Here is a 15,814-nt window from a genome sequence, read left to right on the forward strand (position 1 = left end):
CAGAGGCAGGCAGAGAGAGAGGCGGAAGCAGGCACCGTGCTGAGCAGAGAGCCTGATGTGGGGCTCGATCCCAGGACCCTGAGACCATGGCAGAAGGCAGAGGCCCAACCCACTGAGCCACCCAGGTGCCCCTATACTTTCATTCTTAGATCAATTTTATTTATAAATTTTTTTTGAATACTCACTTATATAATGCATTCCTAAATTCAGGAGTCATAAAAAGTGTCTGCAAAAGGCTATTCAAATAGCAAGTCATTGCTTGGTTTACTAATCCCACGTATCCTTTAAAAAGAAAACACAAATATATATAAATCAGCATTTACATTAAAATAACAAAAAGAAAACTTATTAAGAATTTAATGCACAGTAAAAATTGAGAGGTTAAGGTTACTTGGAAATTATTTTAGTTTCTTCAAAAGCAGTAAGAAAGACCCCTTCTTCTAAAATGTGTAGTATGTAAACCTTGTTTCTCAGAAAAAGTGAGTATATTTTGTTAAATGTCCAGAGATATGCACGGATATTATACAGCATTTAGTAAAATTTAAAGAGGAGTATTTCAATATAGTATGTTTACTTGATATAAAAATAATCTTTGTTCCCCAAATTGATACATTGTTGATTGTAATGGAAAAGTATAAACACATTTACTTATCACATACCCAAAACAGAAAGACTGAACTGAACCAGCTACCCATGCTATCAGGGTCTATAAACCAATTTATGCCAAGAATTAATAACATGAGATAAATTCATCATATAAAACTCTGAATGACTTCCTCTATTTTAATAAGCCCATGAAGTATGAGATTCTATACATCAGCACACTATGCAAAGAGTGACTATAAAGTAAGAGAAGTCAGAAACAGGGAAGAATAGAGAGAGGGAGTGGGGTAGGGAGGAAGGAAAAAAGGAGAAGCTTATAGGAACTTAAAATTCAAGTGAATGATTAAAATTACTTAGCTTTATATATCTGATTGGATATGGCTACCACTGTTGAGAACATTTTTGGAATTTCTCTTTTGAAGCAGATTTCAGGCCCAGTTTATGAGACACACATACAACAAAAAAATCAGTCTCATCATTTTAGTTATACCACATTACATGAGCAAAATGTGGTAAACACTGCATAATAATTAAACTTATATACTCCCACTTAATACTGAATGACTTGGGTACCCCCCCCCCAAAAAAAAGCCTTAAATCTTTTCTCAACAGATGCTGAAGGTGTTCACTGAAGCTTTTCAAAATACTTTTCTCAATTCCCCAATTATCAAAACGTCTTGAGAAATGCTAGATATTGCCAAAAGTGATGAAAGGACAAGTATGCATGATAAGCCTTGGTCAGTTGTGGAAAAAAGGAACAGATTCCATGTTATCTGTATGGTTCTAAGAAGAGATCAAGTACCTACCCCCACTTTTCACTTAGGACTAAGGTTCAAGTTTTAATTTCTAATGGCTTTCATACTTAATACTGTGTTTATCAGGGTGCCTGGGTGGCTTAGTCAGTTAAGTGTCCGACTTTTGCTTTTGGCATAGGTCATGATCTCAGGATTGTGAGATGGAGCCCTGCATCGGGTTCCACACTGGGCATGGAGCCTGCTTAAGATTCTCTCTCCCTCTCAAAAAAAAAAAAAAATCCAAAAAACCTACTGTGTCTATTCTGCTGTACATTGTTATAGAATTATAAACTATGACAATACCTAACCATCCCCCTCCTGAGTTGTTCTCTTGGCACCCTGTCTTTAATCCATACTGGAGCCTTCAGCTCACTGTTCTGTAATGACCTATTTACTTACATGTCTTCCCCATCAGACTGTGAGTGGAGGGATCAAATCTGATTTACTGCTCTACTACTTAGCACAGCAGAAGGTGCACTTAAGGGGAAAATGCATATGACATACAGGTAATGCAAATCTTCATGGTATACGCCCTGATTATTAATAATAAAGCATTATTTCATTCTTAAACAGACTCTTCCACAAGAACAACAGTGTTTTGGCCACGAGACCAGGCTCATTGGTCTACATCTTTTTGGCTGAGAATGCCTGGAATTTCCTCTTCTCCATCTCCTTCCCCCAATCCTTCAACAATCAAGATGAATGCTATTACTGTCTTTTGTATACCTCTAGACCAATCATGTATCATTCATGTGTGACCTTGTTTCCCCTCCCTGGGCTTAAAAAAGGGGTGGTAGAAGAGGGTTTAAGAAAAAGAGGGAGCACTTAATTATTACCAATGCTCTTTATTTTCTCATTAGCAATAAAAATCATATAGAAAAAACTATGGTTAAGTGTACTTGATTTAGTACCACATCTGCAAAGAATGAACAGAGTTCCACATAAAGGTACTATATGCCAAAACTATGAAGATTTCGGTGATACTAATAAAAGTGCTACTGAGTAATAGAAATCTTTAGTCATTAAGCATTGTCTAAATCAAAGAACTTCAAATGACAACTGTTATCAAACGGGTCCTATATCTGAAATAGCTGTGAGTCAATACTGTAAGTGTGAGCCCCTAAGGGAGAAGAAGGTGAAAACATGTCACTCTGCAAGCGGCACATGTGGAAAGAAATCCTAAACAGAATCTGAGGTAATGAAGTAGCCATCAATTAGGCCAAATCAAGAATGCAGAATGCAAAAGGTCAACTCCTAGAGTTGGTAAAAGAACTGCTAAAGAAACTGGCCAAGAATAGTTATCAAGGATTCAGATAATGGAAACACCCTAGTTACATAGTCTCTAATCACCTGCAAGTCCACATTAGCCTTCAATCTGCTTTATGTTCACATACACAACACCCCACCCCTACCTGCCCCTACACTACCTCCTATCAACAGTGGCTGGTTACCCCAGGGGGATTTGGTAGGCAAGGGAGACAGGAAAGAAATCCCCAAACCTCCAGCATTATGGAGAAATGTGTTCCTTAGAGCCAAGTCAAAATCATGACAACATTTTGTACATGGTGCCAAGATACACAATAATTTAAGGAAAATGCAAATTCAACAGTCACTAACAAAATTATGTTTAAACCACAACTCCTTTGGATACTTATAGACTACTTTAATTCAGAAAGGCAGTACCACTAGAAAACCGGAGAAAATTGTACAGGTAGGAAAAGGGAGTGGAGTAGAGGTGTATGAGAAACAATTATCAGGAATGAAGGCTACGATTAAATGGCAATTTAAAACAAAGACCTCTAAAAATTGTTTTAAATGAATTTCAATTTAGTAATTCAATTTGACAACTTATCCTAAGGAAATAATCAGAGATAAAAATAAAACTTATGTACAAGAGTGTTCATCATAACATCAGTAATAATTTGCTTAAATAGCTAAACTATACAGTGAAATAGTTTTTCAGTCATTCGAAATCCTATATTAAAAAACTATTTAACAGCATTGAAAAATGCTTATCATGTAGTATTAAGGAAAAAAATGCATAATAAAAAATGCTCAAAACATGTGATACCCCATTTTCTTAAGAAAAAATATATGGAACAAAGATAAAACAGAAATAAGCAAAATCACTGTAAGTAGTTTCTGTTAGTAGTACTGTCAGTGACTTTCACTTTCTTCATTTTAAAGTATGACAATGAGTATGTATTACATTTGTATAATCAGAGAAAGAACTTTTTAAAGTCTGAGTCAGTCTCTAGGAATTTATAGGCATCACAGAGCCATACAGTATATACCACAAAGTAGGAATTCTATAAATACTCCTACATAAAGGACTGAATTGGTTGTCAGAATACAAAGCAAATAGTTCAAGAATCCTGATTTGTTAAATCTGGAACTTTCTCAAAATATTCCAACTATCTCAGAATAATCTAGGGTGCTTATTTAAAACAAAATGTAATTTATCCAACCAGTATTTTGGGAAATAATGCCTTAGAACCCACATTTTTTTTAAATTTTTTTAAATTTTTTTTTTTTTAAGATTTTATTTACTTATTTGACAGAGATCACAAGTAGGCAGAGAGGTAGGCAGAGAGAGAGAGGAAGGGAAGCAGGCTCCGTGCTGAGCAGGGAGCCCGATGCGGGGCTCGATCCCAGGACCCTGGGATCATGACCTGAGCTGAAGGCAGAGGCTTTAACCCACTGAGCCACCAGGTGCCCCCAGAACCCACATTTTTAACAAGTATCTCCAAATTACTTTTCAAGAAATAAAAATTTGAGAATCACTTCTCTAGACAGTATAATGATGAATAGCTTTATTATCTCCTATTATCTGAAACAGAAGATAACTCTGCATTCTCTTTTATTCCTGGTACTTGACTGTACAAAGTTTTATTGATATAAATGATCCTAAATACCAAATATAGCCAGCTTTTACTGGTATTTCCAAAACAAACGCACTGGTAAGCCTGTACAAATGATCAGCTATGAGTAAATTATCTACATTTTAATTACAAAATACAGTAAATAGAAGATTACAGATCACATTAGGACAAAATTTGCAGTGTAATTTATAGTTTTGTTTATATACTAAATACCTGCATATAATACTTAAAAGTTCTAAGAGTAGAGGTTCTGCAGTCGCACATAGCAGTACCAGCTGTGAAATCAAAGGCTTCTCAGAACTCAGGTTCCACTTCTTTTAATATGAATAATACTATCGACTGCAAAGTTTGCTACGAGATCAAATGTTATGTAGAAGTAACCACATTATATTCAGGCAATTAACCAATCTTACATGTAAAGGAATAAACCTTTACATAAATAAAACAATTTCACTGCTCAAAAATTTGAAAAAATTCAAACGCCTAGGTTTAATAATGTTCAGAAAAAAGTTAACAGGAATATTAAAATTGTATGATTAATTTCAAACCTATGTTAGATTAAACTAAAAGATGACACAGTAGGTCTAATAAAATAAGCTTGGCCCATCTGTTTCAAAATGCAAGTATCCTCCACAGTCTATCCTAATCCATAAAGATAAAATGAAAACATTCCTTTCCAAACAAAGTCAACTTCAGAAATTTAAAGATAAATTAAAAATAGAAAATTATCAAAGAGAAGAGTCTTCCTTCAAAATACAATATTCAGTATTTTTTACTTTATTACTGAATACTGGCAGTAACAATATAGTGAAAACAACGACTTGAGGGAAAGAGAAACCACATTATTGTTCTATTTCTGTTAACTAGTGACCTTGCTCTGGGTCTCAGTTTTCTAATCCATAAAATGAGGTGATCAGCCTTGAGATCTCTCAGATTATTCAGGGTCTAACACCCTATGATTTTATGAAAATACAACCACCACAGTAATAATAATAAATCTTACCAGTTTCTGATTTATTCAAAATAGATGAATAGGAGTAGTTTTGGCTGACATAATCACTGGTAGAGCCCACAGAACCTTCTCTTGGAAGTGGACCTATAAACCGGTCATGGACACTATCATCCCCAGCACTGGAATCCTCCTAAAATGCAGCATAACCAATATTTATTGAATGGCATATGTTGCTGAAACAATGAAAAAAAAAAAAAACAACAACAAACAAACCACATACTAATTGCTAAGGCAATGAAAAAAACACAAGGTATTACTATTACCACCAAGACATTCAAAGGAATGTATGCCCTCACCATTTCCTATAAGAAGGCTCAAAAGACACCCAATGTAAAACACTTTGGAGACGTGCTTGTGTTTTCTTTCAAAGTTCCTATTTCTCCAATTTCCCTTAATTCTCTTTCAAATTTTGTTTATATGAGAGGAAGAGAAAATTCCATTGTGAACTCTTTGATGACAGGGTCTGTCATTCATTTTTACACCATCCTTGCCAAGTAGACCTGGCAGGTAGGGCAAACTTAAGTATTGGATAAAATGGATTGTTTCCTACTGTCTCTAGGACGAAACTTCCTATTAATGAGAAAGATGTCAAAAAGGATTTAGGGATATAAAATTAGCATAACCAATTAAGACGGAGCTGAAGAGTAATTACTATGTTTTTTATAACATGAATTCCTGTATCACAGACCTAGAGTTCCCTAAATTAATACCCAATTTATATTTCAATGTCAATCAAAATCTTCTCATGATGTCAAAAAAAATGATGAGAAAGAGCATCTTCTAGTATTACTTCAGAATGGATGCTCTGTGTTTAATTAATGCCTACTGTCCAGACAGGTATTCTAATTCACAATAGACTTCTACATGAAAAGCATCACATACGAGAACTTTTGTGAGTGAAGTTTCATTGAAGAGAGGGTTCTGAAGAAGTCCATGAACTCTGTGAGCCTTAGTTTCCTCAGCCTGTAAAACAGCTTGTAAATCAGCCCAGGTTTTCTCAATCTTTTTTAGGACTGACCCTCAAATTACACAATCTCTAGAGCCACTGAACTAGACAGGAAAGCCTACTGAAATACGAACAGAGGCAAAAACTAAAAGAATAGAAATACAGTATGTAACTTGAAAAACTAGTTATTCCAGAAAGGAGGGTGGGAAGCAAAACTGGGGGTCTGTCCCTACCCTAAAATACAGAGAAATCTAGGCAAACTGCCAAGGACTTACAACAACCAAATGCTTAACCAAAGGAAGGCCACTGAAACACAGTAGGCGATCTCTGTGGCATTTTAACTTATCCTAGATCTACCCAGCCCTGTTATGGTGGTAGTCTTGAAGACGGCAACCTGTTCCCAATGCAGAAACAGACTATACACACAAGCAACAGTGCTATGGATGCCGACTGTTATCATGTTAACATATATACTTATAACAAGGCAACATAAAATAGAAAAATAATTTATTATATATAAATCACAAATTATATCTCTCCTCCTTCCTTTAAATACTGCTTCCGAATAATGACAGTACACAAAAATTATGAATACAAGGCTTCTAAATAGTTTACCAGTAGTATTTGAGGCTGTTCACCATCTTTATCTGTCAAATGCAGAAAGTTCTTCTTTCCTGGCTCAAAATTAGCATCAAGAAGAGACTTGTCACTGGTATGGTCCAGTGGAGCCTATGGGCATAAAATAAAACATCTCAGATTACGAGAAACATTAATTATAATAATAAAACAAGTAATGTGTAAATCAATCTATAATTCTTGGGCTCAAGCACTATATTTTAATAAAGATTCTGATAAATTCTGTTAATCTAGACTTGGAATTAACTTATTTACTCATGTATTAGGATGGCTAAGCCCAGTGACAGTGCATATACTGACAGTTACCCAGATGTGCACATTTTCCAACATCTAAAAAAAACTGGAGAGAAAAAAAGGTAAAGAAGTAATGTTTCGTATTACAAAAAAAAAATATAAACATCTGTGTTTTTTGTGTTCTCTAAAATATATTCAATACAGTGTATAATGGATTTTAATGAAGACTAGCTAAAGATAATTTTAATATAGCTAATAACTGTAAAAACATGTGTGATATATGAATATGAGAATTTGCCAATAAGCAACACACTAAGCAATCCAACCAAACTAATTATGTAAAATACCAAAATGGGCACTTTTGGAAAGACTCCTTATGGAACAGCCTGTCCTAGGTAAATGATATTCTATTTCAAGTCCACTGCCATGATTCAGAGGATATGAGGAGGACAGAAATCATCACTCTTCTGAAAATTAAACATCTAAGATACGTAGTCTTTACCTAACTCTTTTTTTATCTGGTAAGGCAGTTTCATTCTCACACACTCTGACTGGTGGATGAGAGATGGAGCTCTGTCTGCTCAAAGTTCACAGCAGGGACTCGCCCACATGCTAGTCCATTGTTGAGAAAAATGAGAGATGAAATGAACACCCCATTCTTTTGCTTTAAAACTATTTTGTTATATTAAAGAATGTTTTTAATGCTTCCAAGATATGAGGAATGCCTCCTTGGGGGACTTATTTTACGGAAATGCCTTTCTTAGGAACTTAACATTATATAAAAGTGTAAATACTAACAACAAAAAACCAAAAACCCTAACTGTAAAAGATGTTGCCACTTGGGGCGCCTGGGTGGCTCAGTGGGTTAAAGCCTCTGCCTTCGGCTCAGGTCATGATCCCAGGGTCCTGGGATTGAGCCCCGCATCGGGCTCTCCGCTCGGCAGGGGGCCTGCTTCCTCCTCTCTCTCTGCCTGCCTCTCTGCCTACTTGTGATCTCTGTCTGTCAAATAAATAAATAAAATCTTTAAAAAAAAAAAAAAAAGATGCTGCCACTTGCTATCTGTGTGACTTTGGGCAAGTTAATTCCATTTCCCCATGACTCAGTTTCTTTACCTATGACATGAGGCTGTAATAGAACCTACCTCAAAGAGTGGTTAATAAGGACTGAATAAGGTTGTACTTGTATAGAACCTCATATAAGAACAATACTAAGCACAAAGTAAGTTTAAAATAAGTGTTAAGTAAATAAAATAACAAACATATGATCTCTCTTAAGTGGCTCACATCTAGAAATCCATGAGAAAAATGGGACATAGAAAATCAGAAGCTGGGAGGTAGAGGAGGGGGCAACTGGATGATGGACATTAAAGAGGGCACATGATAGAGGCGCCTGGGTGGCTCAGTGGGTTAAGCCTCTGCCTTCGGCTCAGGTCATGATCTCAGGGTCCTGGGATCAAGCCCCACGTCAGGCGCTCTGCTCAGCAGGGAGCCTGCTTCCCCCTCTCTCTCTGCCTGCTTCTCTGCCTACTAGTGATCTCTCTCTCTCTCTGTGTCAAATAAATAAATAAAATCTTTAAAAAAAAAAAAAAAAGAGGGCACATGATCTAATGAGCACTGGGTATTATATAGGACTGATGAATCACTGAACTCTAACTAATAATATACTGTATGTTAATTAACCAAATTTAAATGAAACAAAGAAAAGAAAAAAAATCAGAAGCGAAGAGAAGTCACAAGGGAGGAAAGGTATGTTTGGGCCCTTTACATTCTGATAAAAAACCAGATAATGTAGCAGGAATACATAGGTGTTTTACCTCAACAAATGTATATATCTAAGTGTATGAGGTGGTGGGTAGCCAAGTGGGTTAGGTTTTCACAAAGCATACAGGTAGCACTGTGCAGTAAGCGGGTAAAAAGTATACTCACAGAAATGTACAGTAAGCAAATAAATATACAGAAGTCAAGTACTTGAGAACAGTCATAGCTAAAGAAAGAGAAATAGGTAATCCTGATATACAGCTATTTTTTTTACAGCTATTTTTTTTAAAAGATTTTATTTATTTGAGCATGAGCAGGCAGGGGGGCAGAGAGAGAGGGAGAAGCAGACTCCCCACTGAGCAGGGAATCTGATGTGGGGCTCGATCCCAGAACCCTGGAATCATGACATGAGCCAAAAGCAGACAATTACCCAACTGAGCCACCCAGGTGCCCCATGACGTAGATCCATTTAAAGCTACTATAGATGTTAATTTAACACACATCTTTGGCATGCCTAGGGAGACTATCTATGAAGGATGCAAAATTAATACTATGAGGTTCCAGCCACCAAAATACATGCATTCTACCACATGGAAAAGACACAAATGAGTAACAACTATAATAAAAGAATGCTATGATAAGTAGCATAGAAGAAGAAAAATGCAATTGGGGGACAAACAAATTACTTTTAAAGTGGCATGAGGAAACATCATTTGTGGATTCCTAAAAGTAAAAGATAAGTAAGACTTGGGGAGACATACATGACAGTACAGAACTATCTTTTTAAAAAGAGGCAACATTAGAAGTTACATGGTGATGTAACAAGGAGTATTCAAAGTTTCAGATTAAATATTATTTCTCTTTGCATATTTTGTTGGACTACAATTTTACTAATCAATTTCAGAGGGAAAAAGTTGGTTAATGTAAAGCATTAGCTCCATACTTTAAAAATGTAAATATATTATAGAATAGAAAGCAAAATATCATGGATTTTAAGGGCAAATCAAGCAACATCAAACATCTATGATTCTTCTATAGACCCAATTAAAACCCTGCTCTCCAAGTATCACAGACATAACACATTCAATTCTATTTCCCATCAGAGCTATTTTTCCTGGAAAACACAAGAATAGCAACAACACAGGACAGAAAAAGATAATATAAGCAAAAACATGGAGATAGAAAAGCATGGAAATCTGTGATAAGAAAACAAATTAGTCCAGTATTTGGGAGTTGAGATTACAAAAGTCTTAAAGAACCCATTGTAGTTTGTCTACAAGCTTGCTAACCTAGGGAATCTGAATTTTTTTTTTTTAAGATTTTATTTATTTATTTGAGAGAGAGAGAGAGGAGAGAGACAGTAAGAGAGGGAATACAAGCACGGGTAGCGGGAGAGGGAGAAGCAGGCTTCCTGCGGAGCAGGGAACCCGATGCAGGGCTCGCTCCCAGGACACCGGGATCAGGATCTGAGCCGAAGGCAGATAATTAATGACTGAGCCACCCAGGCGCCCCGGGAATCTGATTTTTTAATTTCTGGGCAGAGAGCGCTCATTGAAGTTTCTGAACTGGAAGGTGACCTAAGGGCTACAATTTAAGATGACTGGAAACAATTCTTTTTTTTTTTTTTTTAAGATTTTATTTATTTATTTGACAGAGAGAGAGAGATCACAAGTAGGCAGAGCAGCAGGCAGAGAGAGAAGGAGAAGCAGGCTCCCCGCTGAGCAGAGAGCCCAACGTGGGGCTTGATCCCAGGACCCTGAGATCATGACCTGAGCTGAAGACAGAGGCTTAACCCACTGAGCCACCCAGGCACTCCGACTGGAAACAATTCTAACAGTAACATGCAGGGTAATTTGGACAGAGAGACAGGAAATAAAAAATGCTATTTCCAGTACTATTCTCAGAAACAGTTGATTGCACAACAATAGTGCAGATGTGATCCAACTCAGTGGTGTCCTTTGCCACTCTCCCATGCAAAAGTGATCAATGCCTTCTCTTTGCACTTGGAACAAACTTATAATATAGTATTTCAAATATATTAATGTAATTATTTGTCAATACAATCATTTCTACAATTGGAGACTATAAGATCTCTGACTCAAAAGTCATGATACCACGAACCTTCTTGATCAGGTGCCTAACACTCTATCTGGTACATAATCACTATTAACATGAGTGTATATCTTTCCTCTCCTTTTTCTTGCTATATAAATTTTTCTCTTCTTTTCCAAAATTTAGATTATAAAATACACATGATTCCATATCCTGCTTTTTTCCCTTAAAAATATAAGATGAATAGGGGCACCTGGGTGGCTCAGTCGGTTAAGCATGTAACTCTTGATTTCAGCTCAGGTTACGATCTCAGGGTCAAGACCTCAAGCCCCATGTAGGGCTCCGCACTGAGTCTGCTTGAGATTCTCTTCCTCTGTCAGACTGCCCTCCCCCCAACTCATGCACATGCTTCCCCACTCTTTATCACAAATAAATAAATACACACACACACACACACACACAATGAATAACATCCCATGAAGTAAATGTTGGAAAATTTTCCATAGTTGACACAACACGCCAGTCCTTTTACATGAGCAAAAAAACTGATAAAATGTCCTTATACAGACTTTAAGATAAGCAAATGCTGAATCAGGAATGAAGGCAAAGGGATGAAGAAGGATCCAATTATTGAGTTATACACAGGCTCTTAAATTATTTATTATAGTTTTGCTTATGATACTAAAAAGGTTCCAGGATTTAATATATTTGTTAGTAACAACAATAATAATGACTATGATATTATTAGCAGCTTAAGAGAACATGCTTTAAGTCTAAGGTTTTTACCATATCAGCAGTATTGATTCCATTTCCCCACACTAAATCAAAGGTTCCATTTATGTAGCCTACTTTGTTGGCCACATCTTCAAAGAGCTTCCTGAGTGGAGTAGAAGCTGGTAAATTTAAAGTGATCCGTTCATTCACTGTCTTTGAATTAGTAGTATCCTGTATTATACATAAAACTCTAGGTTCTTCAGCAGCATTTTCTATCTGAAATTAAAACAAACATTATTTATCTTTAAAGAAAAACAAAACAATTATAATTAGCAATATTTTCTATGATTAAATATGAAAATATCCCACAAAATATTATTTTCTCCTGGCTAGTATTACTTTGTTATGTCTGAAACACACATAATGGATATGCCAAACACAGAAAGTACCATATGTGTTTGTTTTGGAAAAACTGTGGCATATTTAAGAATCAACATTGTTGTGGGTATTTGCTTTTGCCTTTTAAGACTGTACCTCAATGGTCAACAAGCCAAGAAGACAGTATACTTGAGTAATTTTCAGTTGAAAGTAATAAAATCTGATCCTTAAAAATGTATCATTACCACACTAGCACAGTCAAATCAAGCATTTCTGGGTTTCCTGAAGAAACAAAAAGGGAACTGTAAGGATTGTCTTAACTTGCAAATCCCTAACTAAGGGACACAGGCAACAAGGCCTCCTGATCTTTACACTACTATACCTATAGACATGTCTAAAGGCCCCATTTATCAACGTGCTAGGAGCTGACAAGCTTATTTAAACAGATCAGCCAGCAGAGGCAGATAAGGAAAACAAAGGGAAAAAACTTTTCCATTACCAACGTATATGGAAGTTAGGATCACAAATCCTCCTTCCTTTTTTTTTTTCCATCTAGCACATAACTCAATAATTATCAAGACAAAAAGTTTTCAAAGGGATTTTCTCAGAGAGGCTCTGGCTTCCCTTTCAAGCTGTTGAAGGACACTGCTTTCCTTTTCAATTGTCCACAGTGGTAGCAGGCTGCATCAGATACTTGAATGCAAGAAATTCTTTCCCTCCTTTTCTTGTAATGCCAAACTCTATGAATGGCACCATTATCCACTGACTGCTGAAACTAGAGTTCTGGCATCTTCCTCATCTCCTTCCTCTTCTTCACCTCACATAATCCCCAAATTCTATCAATTCCACTTTTTAAAATTATTTCTTGAGCCATCCCCTTTCTCCTTGCTTCTGCCTGGAGCAATCAAAATCTTACACAAGATTATGACAACACCTTCAGGAGAAGCTTAACTTTTTCTCTTCTTATCTTCCATCAATCCAGAATAACATGCAAATCTGATTTTATAAATCTCATTCTTTCCTCTCAAAATGAAGTACAGCAGTCGTTTATTTGGGGGTATGTCTCGCCATCCCCATAATAGGCTTTACAGAAATATGACCTGTACAAACTGGTGCTGTATGCAATAATTTATTTCTTTCCTTCTCTTTCACAGTAAGATCAACTCCATCCTTTTGTTGCTTCTGTATTACCCATTTTAAAATAATAATAATCACTGACCAGTGCTGAAGACAGGACAGCCACAAGATTTTTTGGTTTGTTTGGTAGAGTAATACAATTATAATTTGTTTCTGCTATATATAATTTAGGATTTGCAAGAGATTATTTAAATTAAGGTTAATCCAAGTAGTTTAGAACAGAAATAAATTCTACAAAAGAAGTATAATGTTTAAAACAGATTGGCTACCATGATATTTTGGATGAATCAAAATATTTAATTATAAACAAAAATCCATTTAAAAATGAAAAGGAAAATATATTTCTATAAGATAAACAGGATAATAAAAAAGAACATTACTAATAAGTTTCTAAGAAAGGAGGAAAAAAGCCTTCACCTAAAAACTTAAGGTGTTATAGGGGCGATTGGCTCAGTGGGTTAAAGCCTCTGCTTTCGGCTTAGGTCATGATTCCAGGATCCTGGGATCAAGTCCCACATTGGGCTCTCAGCTCAGTGGGGAGCCTGTTTCTCTCTCTCTCTCTGGTTGCCTCTCTGCCTACTTGTGATCTCTCTCTGTCAAATAAATAAATAAAATCTTAAAAAAAAAAAAAAACCTAAGGTGTTATATTAACACATATGGTTGTTTTTACATCTTTTAATCCTAAACTGAGAAACATAGAGTGGGCCTTTTTAAACTCTGATTTATAGTAAAAGAATGAACAATTCAAAATAAATTTCAGGGGCACCTGGGTAGCTCAGTGGGTTAAAGCCTCTGCCTTCGGCTCAGGTCATGACCCCAGGGTCCTGGGATCAAGCCCTGCATCGGGCTCTCTGCTCAGCATGGAGCCTGCTTCCTCCTCTCTCTGCCTGCCTCTCTGCCTACTTGTGATCTCTGTCAAATAAATAAATAAAATCTTAAAAATAAATAAATAAATTTCAAATACAAAAGATCCACCTTCATAGTTTCAACAGTATACTTCAGAAGTAGATTCAAGATTTCCACGTATAAAATACCATAGGGCCAGATTTTAAAACCTCAGATAACACTGGGTGTGGTACATAAAGAAAGAATCTTGGAACACTGCATCAAAAACTAATAAATAAATAAATTAAATAAACAAACCTCAGATAGGCTGGAGCTTATGGTGCAAGGAAGATTACCTTACCAAAGAATTAAGAAATCTGGAGTGCTGATTTACATCAGAATACATCTGTATACATCAGAATAGTGATAGAGCAACATTATATGACCAGACATTAGCTATTCCTGGTTCTTTCCCCAAATATGTCAGCACAAGGTATACACACTCTTATACCTTCTCTCTTTCCACCCAGAAATGTGGGGAAATTATCCCCAAAGAAATCTTATCTGAAGACTAAATGTACTATAGTAAACACAAAATTTAAACTCAGATGTGCCTTTCATTCTTTTGAATGCCAATGGCTTTCTTTTCTGTATATTGCATATAAATAACTTTTTAAATAGGAGGCTATAAAGGAAAGAATGGAATCCATCTGTAATCTTATAACACACAGATACAATTAACATTTTGGAGCACATCCTTCCAAATACTTTGCGCATATACACACATGCACATATATACATGCACACTCTTGAACACACACACCGGGTTAGAATATACTTGCTATTTTGTCATTTCTTTCTTTACTCATATCATATAATCTTTTCCTGCCAAACTTTTTCTAACTTATCATTTTTAACAGTTGAGTAGTATTTTATTACATGGATTAATAATAATTTGTTCTATGAGTTCCATTTTACTGGCTCAAGCAGACTTTATTATACTTTGGTAATAATACTGTGATGAACACCTACATAAAACTTTATGCATTTTTCCATTTCCTTAAAATTCCTATAAGCAGAATTTCTGGGCCAATCACATCTTATTCTTGAATTCAATTCTGGAATAACTGAAACAAACAAAAAGCTCTTCTCTTCTTTAAGGCTCTAAGGCTTCTATAAGGCCACTTATAAATCTAAATTACTTCATACTCTACATTCTGGCCTGTTACTTTAACTTTAATTTAATATATGGCTATCATCCATGGACTACATTTAAATTTTTCATAGCACTATTGCCAATACTAATCACACTCATGTGAAGTCTCTTTGTTCCTTTATATCCCCCCAATCTGGGAAATGCTAAGAAAAAAAAATATTTTTTAATTCTCAGATATCATCAATAAGTATAACAATAACTTTACAACAGTTTTCCAAGAAAAGAAGAAAAAAAAAACTCTACAATATTATATTAAACATGCAGATTTATAAAGCATTTAAATGTAAAAGGTGTTTCTTAGAATTGGGAAAACAGCAGAGCTACCTTTCTTCTTTGGAGCTCTGCCCCTGGTTGATTCCACTTAAGCTCAAAGGGAAAAGCAGTATCACCCTGAGCTAAATGAAAAATGGTTACAAATTCTTTGCCACTCATTTTCTTTTTCCTTTGCCCATGAATCTGGACAGGTCTAGTGACCAGCTAGGATCAACAGAATGTACTAGATGTAACACTGTGTGATTTAAGGCGGGATCTTAAAAAAAATTAGCAGCTTTTGCTTTTGTACCTCTTAGAAGATTCCCTCTTATGAGTAAAAAAAAAAAAAAAAAAAATCCACTTACCCTGGGACCA

The 15,814-nt window shown here is 35.8% G+C and overlaps 1 protein-coding gene across 1 annotated transcript in view; it reads right to left on the bottom strand.

The window, feature by feature from the left end:
• The window catches only part of USP47 (ubiquitin specific peptidase 47), a 107,999-nt gene that overhangs the window by 51,158 nt on the left and 41,027 nt on the right, over positions 1-15,814 (bottom strand). The window contains exons 3-6 of the mRNA XM_080816290.1: positions 11,704-11,907; positions 6,853-6,966; positions 5,283-5,421; positions 185-282 (exon numbers count right to left, since the gene is read on the bottom strand). Coding sequence (XP_080672416.1) covers positions 185-282; positions 5,283-5,421; positions 6,853-6,966; positions 11,704-11,907 — 555 coding nt within the window. The remainder of the gene's footprint in view (positions 1-184; positions 283-5,282; positions 5,422-6,852; positions 6,967-11,703; positions 11,908-15,814) is intronic.

Source organism: Martes martes (genome assembly GCF_963455335.1).
Source record: "Martes martes genome assembly, chromosome: 10".
NCBI classification, from domain to species: domain Eukaryota; kingdom Metazoa; phylum Chordata; class Mammalia; order Carnivora; family Mustelidae; genus Martes; species Martes martes.